General features: G+C 44.6%; 1 protein-coding gene across 1 annotated transcript in view; it reads left to right on the plus strand.

The window, feature by feature from the left end:
- myripb (myosin VIIA and Rab interacting protein b) overlaps nt 1–17,713 on the plus strand; it is a gene marked incomplete at both ends in the record, with an annotated part of 348,564 nt that overhangs the window by 140,276 nt on the left and 190,575 nt on the right. The window contains one exon of the mRNA XM_083663019.1: nt 15,883–16,104. Within this exon, the coding sequence (XP_083519145.1) occupies nt 15,883–16,104 (222 nt within the window). The remainder of the gene's footprint in view (nt 1–15,882; nt 16,105–17,713) is intronic.

Here is a 17,713-nt window from a genome sequence, read left to right on the forward strand (position 1 = left end):
ACTCCAGCACACACAGGGCTGACATAGATAGGAATACATGCGTGTACGTGCAAGCACACACACGCACGCACGCACGCACGCACGCACGCACACACACACACACACACACACACACACACACACACACACACACACACACACAATCTGTTAATATGTCACTCCAGGCCAGATACCAGAAGCAAACGATCCATACAGATATTTCATCATCATCATCTCTCTCTCTCTCACACACACACACACACACACACACACACACACACACACACACACGCACACACACACACACACACACACACACACAGGAGAGTCAGATTTTCACACTTTGAATTGCCCACTCCCATTTAAAGCACCTTGAATGCTTGTGGGTGGGGTGGGGCACATTAAAAATCAATTCACAATTACCAAGTGCATTTAGCCAGTTACACGCTTAAATACTCAATGACTCGGGTGAACAAGCACACGGGCTCGCACACACGCACACATGCCTGATATACAGCCCTCTTCCTCCAGCCGTATGATACTGGCCTGGAGGTGTAGATGCTGGTCTAGAGGTGTAGATGCTGGTCTAGAGGTCTGGAGGTGTAGATGCTGGTCTAGAGGTGTAGATGCTGGTCTGGAGGTGTAGATGCTGGTCTGGAGGTGTAGATGCTGGTCTGGAGGTGTAGATGCTGGTCTGGAGGTATAGATGCTGGTCTAGAGGTGTAGATGCTGGTCTAGACGTGACATAGATGCTGGTCTAGAGGTATAGATGCTGGTCTGGAGGTGAGATAGATGCTCGTCTAGAGGTGTAGATGCTGGTCTAGAGGTGACATAGATGCTGGTCTAGAGGTGACATAGATGCTGGTCTAGAGGTGTAGATGCTGGTCTGGAGGTGTAGATGCTGGTCTAGAGGTGTAGATGCTGGTTTGGAGGTGTAGATGCTGGTCTAGAGGTGTAGATGCTGGTCTGGAGGTGTAGATACTGGTCTGGAGGTGTAGATGCTGGTCTGGAGGTGTAGATGCTGGTCTAGAGGTGTAGATGCTGGTCTGGAGGTGTAGATGCTGGTCTAGAGGTGTAGATGCTGGTCTAGAGGTGTAGATGCTGGTCTAGAGGTGTAGATGATGGTCTGGAGGTGTAGATGCTGGTCTAGAGATGTAGATGCTGGTCTAGAGGTGTAGATGCTGGTCTGGAGGTGTAGATGCTGGTCTAGAGGTGTAGATGCTGGTCTGGAGGTGTAGATGCTGGTCTAGAGGTGTAGATGCTGGTCTAGAGGTGTAGATGCTGGTCTAGAGGTGTAGATGCTGGTCTAGAGGTGTAGATGCTGGTCTGGAGGTGTAGATGCTGGTCTAGAGGTGTAGATGCTGATCTAGAGGTGTAGATGCTGGTCTGGAGGTGTAGATGCTGGTCTAGAGGTGTAGATGCTGGTCTAGAGGTGTAGATGCTGGTCTAGAGGTGTAGATGCTGGTCTGGAGGTGTAGATGCTGGTCTAGAGGTGTAGATGCTGGTCTGGAGGTGTATATGCTGGTCTAGAGGTGTAGATGCTGGTCTGGAGGTGTAGATGCTGGTCTAGAGATGTAGATGCTGGTCTAGAGGTGTATGCTGGTCTTGTGGGTTTCCATTGCAGCAGACAGATCAAAGGGCCGATCAAAGAGTCTCTCTGTCAGCAGGGTCCTCTCCCCTGCTATTCCTCTTATGTAGCCCCGCCCACTTGACCCATTGTGTCACAACTTCCTGTTCAAAACGCCGGCTGTTTTACCTGCTCAAACTAGTCTGACTCACCTGCTAGTTTGACTCACATTATGAGTCTAGACTAGATTTAAGAGTCACAGGAAGTGTAAACAATCAGAACTTCCAATTGTGTTTACACTTCCTGTTAGCCTCTCAAGCCAGACTATACATCTTCTACATAAGGTGAATACTAACCCCATAACATTAAAACATTCATCTCTCACTAATGTATGTGATCTCTCAATGTCTCTCTTTCCTCTTGATTGTAGAATTGGCAGCAAAGGTATTTCCATTATGCACCAGCCTGTAGTGTGTGTGTGTGTGTGTGTGTGTGTGTGTGTGTGTCAGAGAGAGAGAGAGCTTGTGTGTGAGCTTGTGTACATGTAGCTAGCATGATAAATAATCTATGTGCAGTGTAAATTAACTCTATAGCAACACCCTGTGTGGGTGATTCCATTACATTTTAATAGTCTTTTGCTATTTGCTCAATAATTCAGTTCCGTTCCTCCATGGAATTGGATGGCGATGCCCTCTGTAGTCAGGAAACGTGGCTGTACGGCGCATTAAGAAATCCGAAGCTATGCTGTATCATTTAGTAATCTCATTTAGCAATGAAAGGTTTGATTTCAAAATACCATTAGAATCAAGTTCTTTGCATATTACGATTCTCATCATCAAAGTCATTACTCAATGCTACAAAAATACAGATAATTGCATTCTCACTAATGACACTCTTTTAAGCCAAGGACATAAAATAGCTAATGACTTGAGTAATGACAGAAGTCATTATTTACATAAAGTAATTAAAGGTTTTATAACAGATAGTTTCTCAGAGATGTTGCCAGTGGTGGATATCTGGGATTTTAATGAAACCATTTTAAACTGCTTTTACTCTATATAATTACCGGCCACAGCTATGCTGTTTTACGTGCAATCGGGCTGAAACTTTCAGAGGGTGTAAACAGCACCTGTGCAGGTGACCTGACAAAGCCAATTAGAATTAGGGCAGATTAATTGCCCTAATTGCTCTAAGGCTGATTGCCCTAAGGCTGAGGCTATAGTTCGTAGACTGCTATAAAACATACTGAAGCTGTTGTTCTGTAGTTGCAGTCTTAAGGTATGAATTTAGTTATTCCAGTAGTATAACGGGGACAGCAGTGTTTCCTGCAGGTTATATATTTATTTGTTTTTATATAGAATTAACAAATTGTACCACAAATAAATCATGTTTTATTTTGCGCTGTTTCAATGGTCGTCAGGTGGAAGTGTTATATCTCCAACAGCAATATGTGTGTTTTGTTTACTGTATGTAATTGTAAAGTCAATAAGTGGAAAGGATTGTATGTGTGCATCTCCAGAAGCGCTATTAAAATGTTAATATGCAAACTAAATTATTTATGGTGGGTCAGATATTATGGTGGGATACTTTAAGTTCATATAGAAGAAAGACTGTTCTTCTAACATTGTTTTGATTTGTAAAATAATAAATATACACTCATACAATCTCATATTTTGTCAAATGAAATAAACACATTAAAATGTGTCAATTACTATAACTACTATAGTAATTACAACATAGTCTTGGTCACAACAATAGTAATTACATTGCACCTAGACTAATTCACACTGAGTTTCATTGAATATCACATATTATAAAACGGCTCTCTCAAATCAAGCAATCTGATTGGTTCACAGCCATTGTATAAATCCAGTAACCGAGTCCAATAACCCATGGCCATGGGTTATTGGTTGCCATGGCAACTCTCTTACTAAAAGCCTTTGGTTACCTCAAAAAAAACAAATGGCGGAGACAGCTGTCAGATCCTTGTGAATCGATCTTCGCTTATAACTTTACTAATACTTCGCAGAAAATTATGTTTTGTACAAGAATAAATGCGGGCTAATGTCTTCTTTGCAAAAAAAAGGCTGTTAACCCCGCATTTAACCCCGTAACGTTAGTTGGTGTCGGGCTTTGCAGAAAGCACTCAGCTTCTCAGCAAGCGCTGAGAATGCAGCGCTGCGCTCAAGCTGCCTGTCGGCTTTCCAGAAAGCTCTCAGCTTCTCAGCAAGCGCCAGGATTGGCCAATGTCAACTTCAGTCTCCAGAACGATCCAATCAAATCACCCGCACGTTCTTGCGGTCCCGCCTTACAGTAGTGTTTCAACTGACTCTATCAGAATACCATGCCAGTCGGACTTATAGTATTATTATTATTATATTATTATACTTGGAAACCGTTTTATAAAAGCAATATAGCACTCGAGCTGCGTGGTGTTGTGGAATATATCCCGCTGATAAGCTGTTATCCCACGAGGCCGCACGAGCAACAATTGGCCAAATTATTAGTTAGCTTGATTCTAGAATTGTGCCAGGTGTAGAAACTAAGCAGCCATTTTATCCAATGATAGCCTAATCTCGAGGGGATCTGTTTTGTCTCGCCGGTTCTCAACTCAAAGTTATGAAAACTAGATTTTGATTGCAAAATGCATGGAAATATAAATGAATGGTCTTGTTTTGTTTCTTTGGCAAGTGACCATGGTATAAGCGGGTTAATGCACTTCGAGGTGTTCATTATCAATTTTTAAGGGACTTCGCGGAGGCAACCATCCTCGGCTTTGCCTCAGGCGGTTCACGCCTCCGCGTCGTCCCTTTAAAAGTGATAATGGACACCTCGTCGTGCATTAACCCTTACTTCAGTGTGTGTTGGAAGCAGTCCATTCTGAGACAACAATACAGCTGCTGAGAGGCAGATCCATCATTTAAAAAGACTGCAATGGTTTTTGCTTCCTGGCCGCACAGCCGCCGCCTCCAGATACCTTTCACCCCCCAAAAAATATTACAAACCTAACCTCACTGCTCGGAACCTTAAAGGGGCCATATTATGCATTTCTTAATTTTGTATCATATATATGTTGTTACAATCTTGGATGGTCATATTAAACATGGGCTAAGCTTCAAATAAATAGGTGAAAGTGTTTTAATGTTACCCCCATGGCACGTTTCGACCCTCACGGGTGAGGGTCGAAAGGTTGCTTTTTTGTAATTAAAAAACTCACCGTGGGAGCTTAAAAAACAGTGTGGGGATTTCCTTTTCTTTTTCTATACACGTATTTTTTCCAGCACCTGTTGAAATAATCTCGGATGTGCGTGCACTCTACTCTTCTGCATGTCTACAACAGTAGTCTCATGGAATAACGGATTTCAGACCGCAAAAACAAGGAGACGACTTGGAAGTGAGCCAGGATGTAGGACTGAAGTGGTAAGTTCTGAAAATATCTCATTCTCATTCCAGCATCGTCATTCCAGCATCGGTTGTACCTAGCAGCGGAAGCGCTAACGTTATTTACCGCCGGCTGGGTAACGTTAGCACTTGCTATTAGCCTAGCAGCACAGCTGCCTTTCATAGACATGAACAACCGATGAATGACGAAGGCACACGTTTTCAGAACTTGTAACATTAGTCCAACTTGCTGACCTCCAAGTCCTCATTTTGGTTTGGTCTGTGTAGCCTTTGCTAGGAGAGGCACACTATAGTCACAAGCATTTGGTAAGTTAGCTAACTAGCTACATTAGCTGTTGTGTTGTGGCTTGAATGTGACGACAATAGTGTGAAGCTCCCCGGGCAGGGTGGGGAGCTGTAAAACAATTATATAAACGAGCAAGGGATTGTCAAAACGAATTTGACCATCGATAACAAACGTGACTTGGGCGTAACAAGCAAGGCTATCAATTGATATATCAACATCCCCCTAGCTATCTACAGCTCCGCTCGGCCCGGGCTGTGCCAGGACATTTCCTTCGGCGGCTGGCCGAGCAGGGCATCACGTACCGCGGCCAAACACAAAAACTCCTCGCGCTGCCCTCCTGGAGTATTTTCCGGAGGGTGGGGGTTCAGGGACAGGACCTAAAACAGAGCGTTTCAGACAGAGCCTGAACTGAAGGGGGCAGTGAGAGCCAGTACAAGATAAACAATGAGTTTTTTCAACTATGAATGATGCAATAAGTTACTCTACTGGAGGCCAACAATAAAATAATAATACATTATATTAGCAAAATATGGGCCCTTTAAGCTTAAACCTGTATGTGAGCCAGAGAGAGAGAGAGGGAGAGAGACAGACGGAGTGGGGAGAGAGAGAGAGAGACACAGGCAGACAGAGTGGGGAGAGAGAGAGAGAGACGGGCAGATGGAGTGGGGGGGGGGGAAGCTAGAGAGGAGGAAAAGAGTCCCTCTCTCACACCCACTGTACCCATAACCAGCTCAACCTGTGCTGTGTGTGCTGTGCCCCTCTCCAGGCCCGGTTCTACGGGGGTGCAAAAGCATGCATTGCACCCTTATTTTAATTGTCTGGATGCTCAGTTGAAAAGTTAAAAAAAAAAAAAAAAAAAAAGAATAAATGCTGCAGCTGCACACTTACTGTTTAAACTTGAATTATAATTGTTGTTTTTCTTTGTTCTTTGATGTGAATTTATGGCTTTTTGGCACCTATATGTAACCTTTTAAGGTTGAGATAATTGTATTATCTATGGTCCAAATATTTCAGTAAAGCACTTGAAACACTTGAAATATGCTTGCTTGGGTGGTATCATTCTACTTGAAATGTTGGTAAAATGCATTATTTTTAGTCAAATAACATCTCAAATTTTGGCTGGCCGCCCGAGTGGGCCCGGCCTTTGGCCGGGCATCTGCACCCCTTCCTATCTAGGATGCATCCCTAGTCATCTTGTTCTGGAACCGGCCCTGCCCCTCTCTCACACCCACTGTACCCATGACCAGCTCACTGCAGACACTCATTTCCATAATCAATGTTTTTTTAATATCCTGCAGGACTTTGACTTTTCTAAACTTCCAGCGGCCATAGAACTTTCTTTAGCTTTGAACTGGTCCAGAGCCAGCTGCCCTACATCATACTGACGTTAATGTTATGCAGCCAGGAGCAAAGCGCCTATAATTCATCTTATGAACATGTTACATTCCATCACAGCAGGGCTTACCCCATATTTATATATGCTGTATCAGAGCATAGCATAAGCTTATGCTAGTCTCATCCAATATGTTGTTGCTATTTTCATGATTCGCACAGTAGGAATGGCCATCTTTCTCTGGAATTCAGCCTCAAACTTGGTCATAGCTAATTCTCTTGGTGTATTTCAGATGCAAAGAAGAGCTTCAAGACCTTTGTCTGCATTTCACCTCAGTCCTCAGTTCACTATATGTCATTGAATGTTGCCAAGTTTGTGGTCAAGTTGATTGTCTGTGCTGCCACTTACCACGTACTGTATGAGAAATAACTGATTAGGGGTCTGAAAGTGGTGAAATGCGGCCACTGCATGGGTCACCGTTGATCATTGCCACACCATCATCATCATCATCATCAGTATATAAATGGGAGCTAGGGCTCTGTCTTTTTGTTTGTTTCTCTGTTTCTCTGTCCCACTGTGACATCATCGGTGATGTCATAAATCCCAGTGATGTCATAAATCCCACTGTGACATCATCAGTGATGTCATAAATCCCACTGTGACATCATCAGTGATGTCAGAAATCCCACTGATGAAATCCATCAGTGATGCTGGTCTCATTGGCCACACAGGGGTGCGGGCAAGGCCGCGCAGCGGCCGAGCTGCAGGGCCAGCTTGGCGAGCTGTGTAACATTACTCACACTGTGTTGAAATTAGGAAAGAAGTGTATGTTCATTTCATGTTTACAACACAAGCTGCTTCCTGCTGCTGCTGCATGCATGTTTGTGCGCAAGGTGCATGCCGGTGAGTTCCCCGTGCTAAAAACAGTGTCGGCCCGAAGGACCCTGCCCAGCCAGAAAACTAGAGACTGTCTCACGAAACTACAGCGTCGATTACCATGGCAACGATTGAAGCTGGGTCAGCCCTAGCAAATACGTTGCTGCTTGCTTTTCCCCGTGGTGCGCCAGACATTTACGCAATGCGCGCCGCACACGGCTCTTATACTAGACATCATAATATAATAATAAATCATAAATATGGGATTTATATAGCACTTTTCAAGGACTCAAAGACCCTTTACACTAAACACTAAAAGGGCTGGGGCGACGAAGGTGCAACAGACAATGTACAAACACGACACAGACACACAGGGATAGGCAGGGGGACCTTAAGAGAAGGCAGAGGAGAAGAGATGGGTCTTGAGGCAGGCTTGGAATACTGTGAGGGACTCTGATTCTCTAATGTCCGGGGGGAGAGACTTCCAGAGCTTATGGGAGCTGCCCATCCAGGGCAGCTCCCATGATGTTACGATGGTGGGGGCTGAGACCATAGGCTGTGCCCGACATCGTCGTCCATCGCCCCTACCATATTGTTCATTCATTCATTCATTCGGTCATTTGTGCCCGGTGGTGGTGGTGGTGGTGGGGGGTGGGGGGTGGGGGGGGGGGAGGGGGGTAGACAGAGCGTCACTGGGGGACTGTATTTCTCACACCTTATTACCAGAGATGTGAGTTAATGCGAGGGGTTGCCAGTCCTTGGGTAAATGTGTACAGTACATTCGCCTACTCATCTATTCAAATGGCCATACTGAGCTAGCTATCAGCCAACTGGGCTGTTCATCAAACACACCCCCTCACAGACAGGGAGAAATGCATGATGCTGATCCTAATCAGGAGGGAAGGAAATGATTTCTGTGCAGTGGCATCTTGGAGATATAGTGAAGTGATTTCAATGTCTCATGCTGCAACGTATTTGGCTGACTTCGATTTTAATTTCCGTTTTGGTTGTTGTGTTTATACTCTACTGTATGTTTTGGGTCTTTTTTTGAGCAGATGTTGCATTTCCTGCTTCAGCACTGTACCAGAGATTTCATCCGCCATTTATTTTCCTGAAATCCTTATAAAAATAGTTTTACTGGTTCAAACCACACGGTACAGATATATTTAGAAACAGGAGAGATTGCATAACATTTTACTGGGACCAAAACATTTAAAAAAAATGCAGGTTTAAACAATATTTTTTCAATGTTGTTTTTTTAAGTTTTGGTCTGAGTGAAATGTTCTATGGTCTCTCCCGATTATAGCGTTAGCTGAACCGTTTGGTTCAACAAAGTACAACTATTTTATAAGCTTTTACGAAATGTATATGGGAAAATAAATGGTGGATGAAAATCTCTGGTACAGTGCTGAAGCAGGAAGTGACGTTCCACTTTGCCTCTCTATTCACCTTGGCCGTTTCTCAATACCAAGAATGCATTCTTGTTCTTGTGTTCTTGGGGAGAACGTTCTTGCTAGTCGTTCTTGGAAGAATGAACTTGCTAGGTCACAAGCACACATGATGCTGTTGGCAGTTTGAGACGATGCGTTCTTGAGGGTATTGCGCAATACCAGCGCAGAGGCCGCCTGCAGTACTACACAAATAAAAAGCTCAGCTGATGTAGATGCAGCCAATTGTGCTCTGGAACTTTTTGCCATTTTTCGCCATAAATGTTCGTAAAGTGGCACTTATTGAAACCTACTACCCTGCTTGTAGGCATCAAAAGTCATCAGAAATGAATTTAGTGATGAAATAAAACTTTAAATTGTAAAAAAACTTTCCGGAGCTTATGGCGTCTTCTCTGCTGCGTTCTGCCTCTGCTTATGCCGAAATGCATGCTGGGATATCTGCCTTGCCAAGTTGACACAAGTCACCAACCAGAGCATCCTCGGTAAAGTGGGCGTGTCGAGAACATCCGGGAATTTTAAGCGTTCTTGGCGAAATGTGAACTTTGTATTGGAACAGTACTTGGGCTGCGACTGATGACGTTTCACAAGGACACAAGAACGCAAGAACACACAAGAACGCTTATTGAGAAACGGCCCTCATGTTCAGACCTTACAGTGGGCCAAATTCTTCCGGGTCCTTTTAACACTTCCGGCGGTCACGGCGCAAAATAAAAGAGTTGTTTTTGGAGGGAACAGTGCAGGGGTAAAATAAAGAATGTAGCCTACTACTTTGAGCCGGTACACAGCAAGCAAGCAGAGTATCCACTGTTAGCCAGGTCAGATAACGTTATCGTCGACAATGACGAGCACTTTCTTGTAAAACATACCTGGACTCCAACAAAGAAAGCTTCAGATAGTTGTCTCTCCTCCGAGGCAGCGCGAGCCACTTACGTCAATAAGACCCGCAGACGTTAACGTAATTCCCTGGAATGCGAGACTTAATGAGCCAGTTACATGGCGTTGCATTCTTAGACATTGCCGTTTGCTTTTATTTGGTATGTTACATACAATTGGCTAAATTATTAGTTAATTCAGAGTTAGATGATATTGGAGCAACGCAGCCATTTTTTATTTTATTTTATTATTATTTTCAGCCGGAAGTTTTGATACGGCCACACAACCAGGTCAAATGGGCGTGGCTACATAAGGTGAATTGGTGAGAGAGATTGTTTTAATTTGAGAGAGGGTGAGCTGCTCATCTGTGTGTGTGTGTGTGTGTGTGTGTGTGTGTGTGTGTGTGTGTGTGTGTGTGTGTGTGTGTGTGTGTGTGTGTGTGTGTGTGTGTGTGTGTGTGTGTGTGTGTGTGTGTGTGTGTCAGTAATATGTATGCATCAGTGGCGGCTGGTGAGCTTGGGAACAGGGGAGGACGGCAGTGCGGCGCCCAAAGGGCGCCGCCCCTTTTCGGCGGCGACCAAAGGTCGCCGCCGAAAAAAATTTGGGTGTTTTTTTTTTCTCTTTTGCAGTTTGAAGACAGATTTAAAGGAATATCTCATTTTAAATTAGCATTAGGATTACTCCACTTTCATTTTTTTATATATATTTTATTTGCAGTTTTAACAACATACAAAACAAACTCTCATCCAGAGACTGACGGAAAGTGAGTGAGCAGTCAGGGTTCAGTGTCTGAGTCAAAGACAAGTCAGTGGAATACATAGCTGGTGAAAGAATCAAACCTGTGATCTTTCTGCTACGGGATTGACAATCTAACACCACTAAGCCTGATGTCTTTACTATAGGCCTGGGAGAACAATATTGGTGCTTTCAGAAAATATTTTTTACACAATGAGATTTTTGATCAATAATCATCAGTAATGTGGACATAATGACTAAGTGGGTAAAAGCAAATAATAGAACAGTCAGAAAATTACATCACAATTGTACATCACTTTACTACTGTAATAATGCAGCTTTTAAACCCAGGAAAAGACAACACTTCTGCCGTTATATCATGGTATTATGATATCCAAAATCTAAGCTCAGACACATTTATAGAATATCTCTCATACCAGACCATATTCAGCTTGGTCTCTTTCTGCTGACCGCAGATCATGGTTGTTTTTTTCATAGTTATCTGTGGAGTTGGTCGCCCTGCAGTCTTGATCCTCAACTTTGTTGCATGATCCAAACTGTAGAAAGGCTGTGACAACACAAAATCCACAAGGTTTTCTTCGCCATCCCACTCTCTGTGTCTGCGTCCATGCCTCTCCTTCAAAGAAACAAGATCAATAGAAATGATTAGGCTACAGACTGCTTTACCATCTACACTGTAACAGGCCACTTAACGACACTAGTGCTTCCACACATCAATGTGGTTTACTGTATAATAAAGTTTTGGTTTGAAAATGTCATAAATGTAAAGCCTTATTAATCCTGTGAAATAAACTCCTTGTTAAATAGAGCTGATGTCATCATTACTTAATAATTTGTTTTTAAAAAATGTAATCAATAATTGGGGTTAATAATGCATGGCACACATATGGGATCCGGGGGCTCTAGTTCTGATGGCAAACAATTTGGGAGCTTTGACTCACCTGAGCAGCTGCCATGTTGTGCAGCCCATCTTGTCCTGTGTGAGCAGAGTGGTCTATGCGCTCCCCGGCCGCGACCTGATGCTGCCTCACCCCCTCAATAGCAGCAGCACTCTCCTTCAAGGAAACCAGATCAATAGAAATGATTAGGCTACAGACCGCTTTACCATCTACACTGTAACAGGCAACATCAAACTTAATTTCAGTTTAATTCAATCACACAATCCTAAAACTTGGGTGCTGGCTTGACAGATTCCTCAACTGCAATAACTTTTATGGCAGAAGATGTAGCCCAGGCCAGTGTTTATTGAACTTGCTCATGTTAAGGAGCCCTAAACTACAGTAACACAAATTACACCACGCACCCCCATATAGATAAGATTTTGTTCCAGGGTCCCCCATCTGATAAGAGTTTTGCTAGATGTTTTATCAGACATTATATGAAACCCATGACCAAAATAGTCGTACATTCTGTGATTGTGTTACTTATGGATGGAATTATAGTGAAAATAGATTAATCCCCCCTTTTTGCTGGGTAACCCACTTTGAAAACCACTAGCTTAGACTACAACTGTTGCAAGAAGGTGAATTTTCACACATTTTCAATGCAGATTGAGGACAAATAAGATGGATGTCCTCTGGTGCATTTTAACGTTAGGTGCACCCAGGAGAAAGAGAGTTGAAGTGGGAATAATTTCTGGCTGAGCAATGTTTGCACCTCAAAATAAAGTAAGATATTAAGGCTACAGTTAGTCGGTCAGTAAAAGGTTTGATGGATGAACAAATCAATCAAAAACACTTCACTATGTCCAACATAGGCTACAAGTTTTGTTTCATTCCATTGAATTTGGCAGCGCGGAACGAAACATGGTGGAACAACATGCAATTAAACATGCAAATTGCATGTTTCGTTGCGTTTCGCCATTGTATTAGGAAATGGCGGGCTATTCAGCATAAAACAATATAATAGCGCTGCTTGGTGGACGCCGAATTTAGTAGAAGACCTGGATAACTCAAATTTAATTGACTTACCGGTACTTGCATATCCAATGCTGTCACAGCTGTCTGTAGTCGGTGCGCCGTGCAGCCGATGAGGTTGCAGCAGTATCCCAGTGTTTGCGACCTCGGGAGCCTCCGTGTACCCCGCTGCAGTCTCTAAACTTGTTGCAGAAAATCGCGTTCGGGCGCTCATGCAACGGCTTGTGAGCTAACTTACTGTTTGATAATAAAAAACAGGGAAAGGGGAAAGTATAGGTGCTACTACTGTCTGTAAATCTATCTATGAATGTGTCAGGTTGTCAGCGTGGTCATCATTTCCTAGTTCCTACTGACAACGGAGCTAGATTCAACCAGAGCTCTGGATTCAACAAGATTTTCAGACGTAGGCTATTCAGCATTGGACAATACAGAATGTCAATCAATGTCAAGCAATCTATCAATCAAACAACAACCAATTAGGGTTTCACCTGGTTTCACGGGCTAAGGGAGAGCTCCCTCCTACAGTAACTGTAGCTCAATCTGATTCGTTGGAAAACACATCACTCCACTGTTTTCTGTGAATTGCAAGTCTTTTTCAACCAATCTTATTTTTTCATTAGATAAATTACCAAATAAATCAAGCTCACAGGGCGGGTGTTTTTTTAATCCCCTCCCCCATGCTGGGACCAGGGCCAGAGTGACTCTTCTGCATGGAGCTATATAATGAATGAAAAAATGAGCGTCTGCACATAAGAAAAAACACATTTGATTGATATTTTATTATAAAAAAAAATATGAAAAATGAAAAATATAAAAATAAAAATAAAAAATATATATTTTTAATATATTTTTTTTTTTATATAAAATCCCCAATCTAATAGAGGAGGACCATCCTCCTATGCCTCACTGGAAAAACCTCCTCTGGTATGCATGTATGTCTACCCCTCCCCCAACACACTGCACATAACAACACGCCACACTGTATGTGTATATGAAATGGTTTGTTCATCTTGTTAATATCCCTGCTTAATGGTGCATATGAAAACCAATCAGAGAGGCAGCAGAGGATCTGCTAGAAGAACATCGATGTTCTTCTAGCAGATCCTCTGCTGCCTCTCGCGCGTTGCAATCGATCATTTCCGTAAGTTAACTTACGGAAATGATCGATTGCAAGGCGCGCACTGGCCGGTCACACACACACACACACACACACACACACACACACACACACACACACACTGTACATAAATTCAGAATATCTGTCTGCTTTAGACTTTGCTGTATATGAATTTAGTTGAGGGAGGAGAGATTCTTGTGCACACTTTTTTCTGTGGGGGATGTTTGTGCATGTCATATTTTACATCATGTGTCACTGTGTACAAACATACTGTGTGTGTGTGTGTGTGTGTGTGTGTGTGTGTGTGTGTGTGTGTGTGTGTGTGTGTGTGTGCACGTGCGTGCATGCGTCCGTACTTGCGTGTGCGTGTGTGTGTGTGTATGCCTCCAGGATCAATGAAAGCAGTGTGGCCTGTAACCTGTGTGTAGTGTAAAACCACAGGAGTGGGGCGGGGATGGGGGGTGGGGGGGGGGGGGGTGGGGAGCTTGAATAATTTACTCTCTGATCATATGAGCTCAACTCACTTCTCACACCTTCCCAGAAACAGCATGCACTCAGATTGCTATATGATATAAATGCAAACCATGACATTGATTGTAGCCTCTGCCTATATGGTGTATTGCTTAGTCAGCACAAAGCGTCACAGGCCATGTGCATCATTTATGTGAGCATATTGAGCAGTGGCCTCAGATGGCCAAGCTGCCTCACTGGTTAAAACAGTGATTAACAGTCCATATTTATCTCTCTGGTCTTGAATATCCAAGCATCACTAGTTCACTAAATGGCGATAATATGCATATAATTATGTGTGAATTCAATATGATATAATACAGTAGTATGTGACACACAATTAGTTGTATGCAGCAGTGGTTGGAACGTCTGATGATACGCTTCAAAGCATTTCAGGTGTAAATTTGACGGAGCAGGTTCTACTGGGTGGACCATGCATGTTCATTTCACTTTTTAAATAAGCAGTATGTCAGTCAGCAATCCTACTGTAATAGTTAATCAAAGTTCAGATTAGTGAGGTTCTGACTGTGCCATTCTCTAAGTGCTCCCACTAGTTTTAGGCTGTAATAACTGCTCTCCAATATGAACACATAGGCTCATCATTAATGCTATGTAGCCCTACTGTCTGTCTGTCTGTCTGTCTGTCTCTCTCTCTCTGTCTGTCTCTCTCTCTCTGTCTGTCTGTCTGTCTGTCTGTCTGTCCGTCCACAGGGAGATCTCCTCAGCCGGTGACCTTCAACTTTAGTCTTGTGCCAATGTGTGATCCTCATCATCCTCATCAGGGTCATAACATGATCCATGCTGTGATAAACAGAGGCGCTGAGGTTTGTCATTAGCGGTTGAGGACGTGCAGGCTGTGCTCTCCTATAGGCTCGTTGTCGTGTTTTGACTGATGTTGGCAAACGAGGAGTGACAGCTTCCCCCAAATTGAAATGTCAGCATCACGTTCATTCCAGAGAATCAGTGGAAGCGAGGGAGTGTGGGAGTGGGGAAGTGTTTACCCCCCCTTCCTGGTTTTATTATTGCCCCGCCCCGCCCATTTAAATTTTTCACTTGTCACAGCATCTCCAATTATTCCGCATCGCTGTCCTCTGCCGTTTTGCACATTCCACCTCTCGACCAGACGCTCACCAAGCTCTGCCTCTCTCTCTCTCCCTCCAATCCTCTCTCTCTCCCCTCTGCCTCTCCCTCCCTCTCTCTCCTCCCTCTCTCTCTGCCTCTCGCTCTCTCCCCTCTGCCTCTCCCTCCCTCTCTCTCTCCCTCTCTCTCTGCCTCCCTCTCTGCCTCTCGCTCTCTCCCTCCCTCTCTCTCTCTCTCTCCCTCCCTCTCTGCCTCTCCCTCTCCCTCCCTCTCGCTCTCTCTCTCTCCCTCTCCCTCCCTCTCTGCCTCTCTCGCTCTCTCCCTCTCCCTCCCTCTCTGCCTCTCTCTCTCCCTCTCCCTCCCTCTCTCTCGCTCTCTCTCTCCCTCCCTCTCTGCCTCTCTCTCTCTCCCTCCCTCCCTCTCTGCCTCTCTCTCTCTCCCTCCCTCTGTGCCTCTCTCTCTCACTCTCCCTCCCTCTCTGCCTCTCTCTCTCCCTCTCCCTCCCTCTCACTCTCTCCCTCTCTCTCTCTCCCTCCCTCCCTCTCTGCCTCTCTCTCTCTCCCTCCCTCCCTCTCTGCCTCTCTCTCTCTCTCCCTCCCTCTCTGCCTCTCTCTCCCTCCCTCTCTGCCTCTCTCTCTCCCTCCCTCCCTCCCTCTCTGCCTCTCTCTCTCCCTCCCTATCTGCCTCTCTCTCTCTCCCTCCCTCTCTGCCTCTCTCTCTCTCTCTCTCTCTCTCTCAGTGAGATGAAGCGGGAGCTGGAGGAGGAAGGCAGCAGATGCTCCATCCTCTCCAGGCAGCAGCGCTTCACCGAGCACTGCTGCATCCGCTGCTGCTCGCCCTTCACCTGGCTGCTCAACCCCCGGCGCCGCTGCCTGGACTGCCAGCACAACGTCTGCAAAGCCTGCCGCACCTACAGCCAGAAGGACCACGCCTGGCTCTGCAACGCATGCCAGAAGGGCAGGTCAGTGGCTGGGATGAGATGGGGACGCGGGTGGAGGGATGTGCAGTTAGTAGGAGGCAGTTTTGGGGGATTAGCGAGAGTGAAGATTTGTGCAGGGGTGAGACTTAACGGGTGACAGCGTACCATAGGGCTGCCGAGGGAGTCGGTCAGGTGTTTTCAGCATTTTCCCATTCATTTGATTAGATTTGATAGATTTTTTTCCCCTGTTCCTGATCACAACCAACCCTGGTAGTTGTAGAGCAGACGAGGGAAATACTTGATTAGGAGGGATAAGGAGATACTGTATGTAACTGTATAGGTAAACATCACATATCTGTGTACTGTATTAGTATTAGTACCTTAGGTGTGTGTTGGGGGGGTAGACCTGTAGAGGAGAATGTACACGCTGCTGGAAAAAGAAAGAATGAGACAGACTGAGGGATATACAGTACTACAACAGGGCAGAGAGGGCGAACCATCACAGGGTTATTTATTTATTCATTGATTTATTGATTGATTTAGTTATTTATGTATTTATTTATTTATTTTATTTTCAGCGATTCTGTTTCTCGGCAGGCAATTCATTCATTTCTAGTGGGACTTAATTCTATCCCATGTTTTTTTGCAATCACATCCACCGCCTCGAGGGGAACTAGAAAAGGGGATTTTAGGGAAAAGAAGGTGTGTATATATTTATCATTATAGAACATGGGAAAACAATGAATAATATATTACAAACCTGTGTGTGTGTGTGTGTGTGTGTGTGTGTGTGTGTGTGTGTGTGTGTGTGTGTGTGTGTGTGTGTGTGTGTGTGTGTGTGTGTGTGTGTGTCTGAGCGTGCATCTGTGTCACTGTTTGAAGATTCCTAGAGACAGACGATCTATATGTAGCACTGCCTTGGGCTGAGTCGTCAAACTGGCATGTTTCTCCCACCCTGAGCCTCTACTGTTGAGATCTAGTGTGTCCGTAAAAACACAATACTCCAGCTCTGTGTGTGTGTGTGTGTGTGTGTGTGTGTGTGTGTGTGTGTGTGTGTGTGTGTGTGTGTGATTTTGTACCAGAAAGAGCAAGCCTTGGTGTGTGTTATCAAAAGAAAGAAAGTATGTTGTGAATCTTGTGATAAGTGTGGCAGTGCATTAAGGCCATTTCACACAGATGCGGTGCGAATATTGCGGAGGCGGAATGCGGTACGAAATTCCGTGTGAATTTCCCGCATTGCAACCTATAGGCTACACACAGGTCCGGTGTGAATTATTAGCAGTACCACATTCATTTTCCGCAGCGGGAAAACAGTGTTCAGTGTGGGGTCATCCCTATGTTCCCCGGGTCCTATGTTCCCCGTTTTTAACACTCATTTGCGGTGTCTATCCGCTATGCCGACCACCCGCAATGCCGACCTTAGGTTTAGGCGTGAGGGGTGAGAGAGGTTAGGTTTTGGGTTAGGGTCTGGGGGAGGTTAGGAAGGGTTCTATGTTTCCCGGTCCCACAAAAACGGGGAACATAGGACCCGGGGAATATAGGACCCGGGGAACATACAGTAGGTACACTCCCTTCAGTGTAACCAGTAGTTAGTGTCCCTCCCGGGCTCCCGTCTAGTAGGCACCGCCAACTAGCTAGCTACTAGTCGGCT

Source organism: Poromitra crassiceps (genome assembly GCF_964638095.1).
Source record: "Poromitra crassiceps genome assembly, chromosome: 2".
NCBI lineage: Eukaryota > Metazoa > Chordata > Actinopteri > Beryciformes > Melamphaidae > Poromitra > Poromitra crassiceps.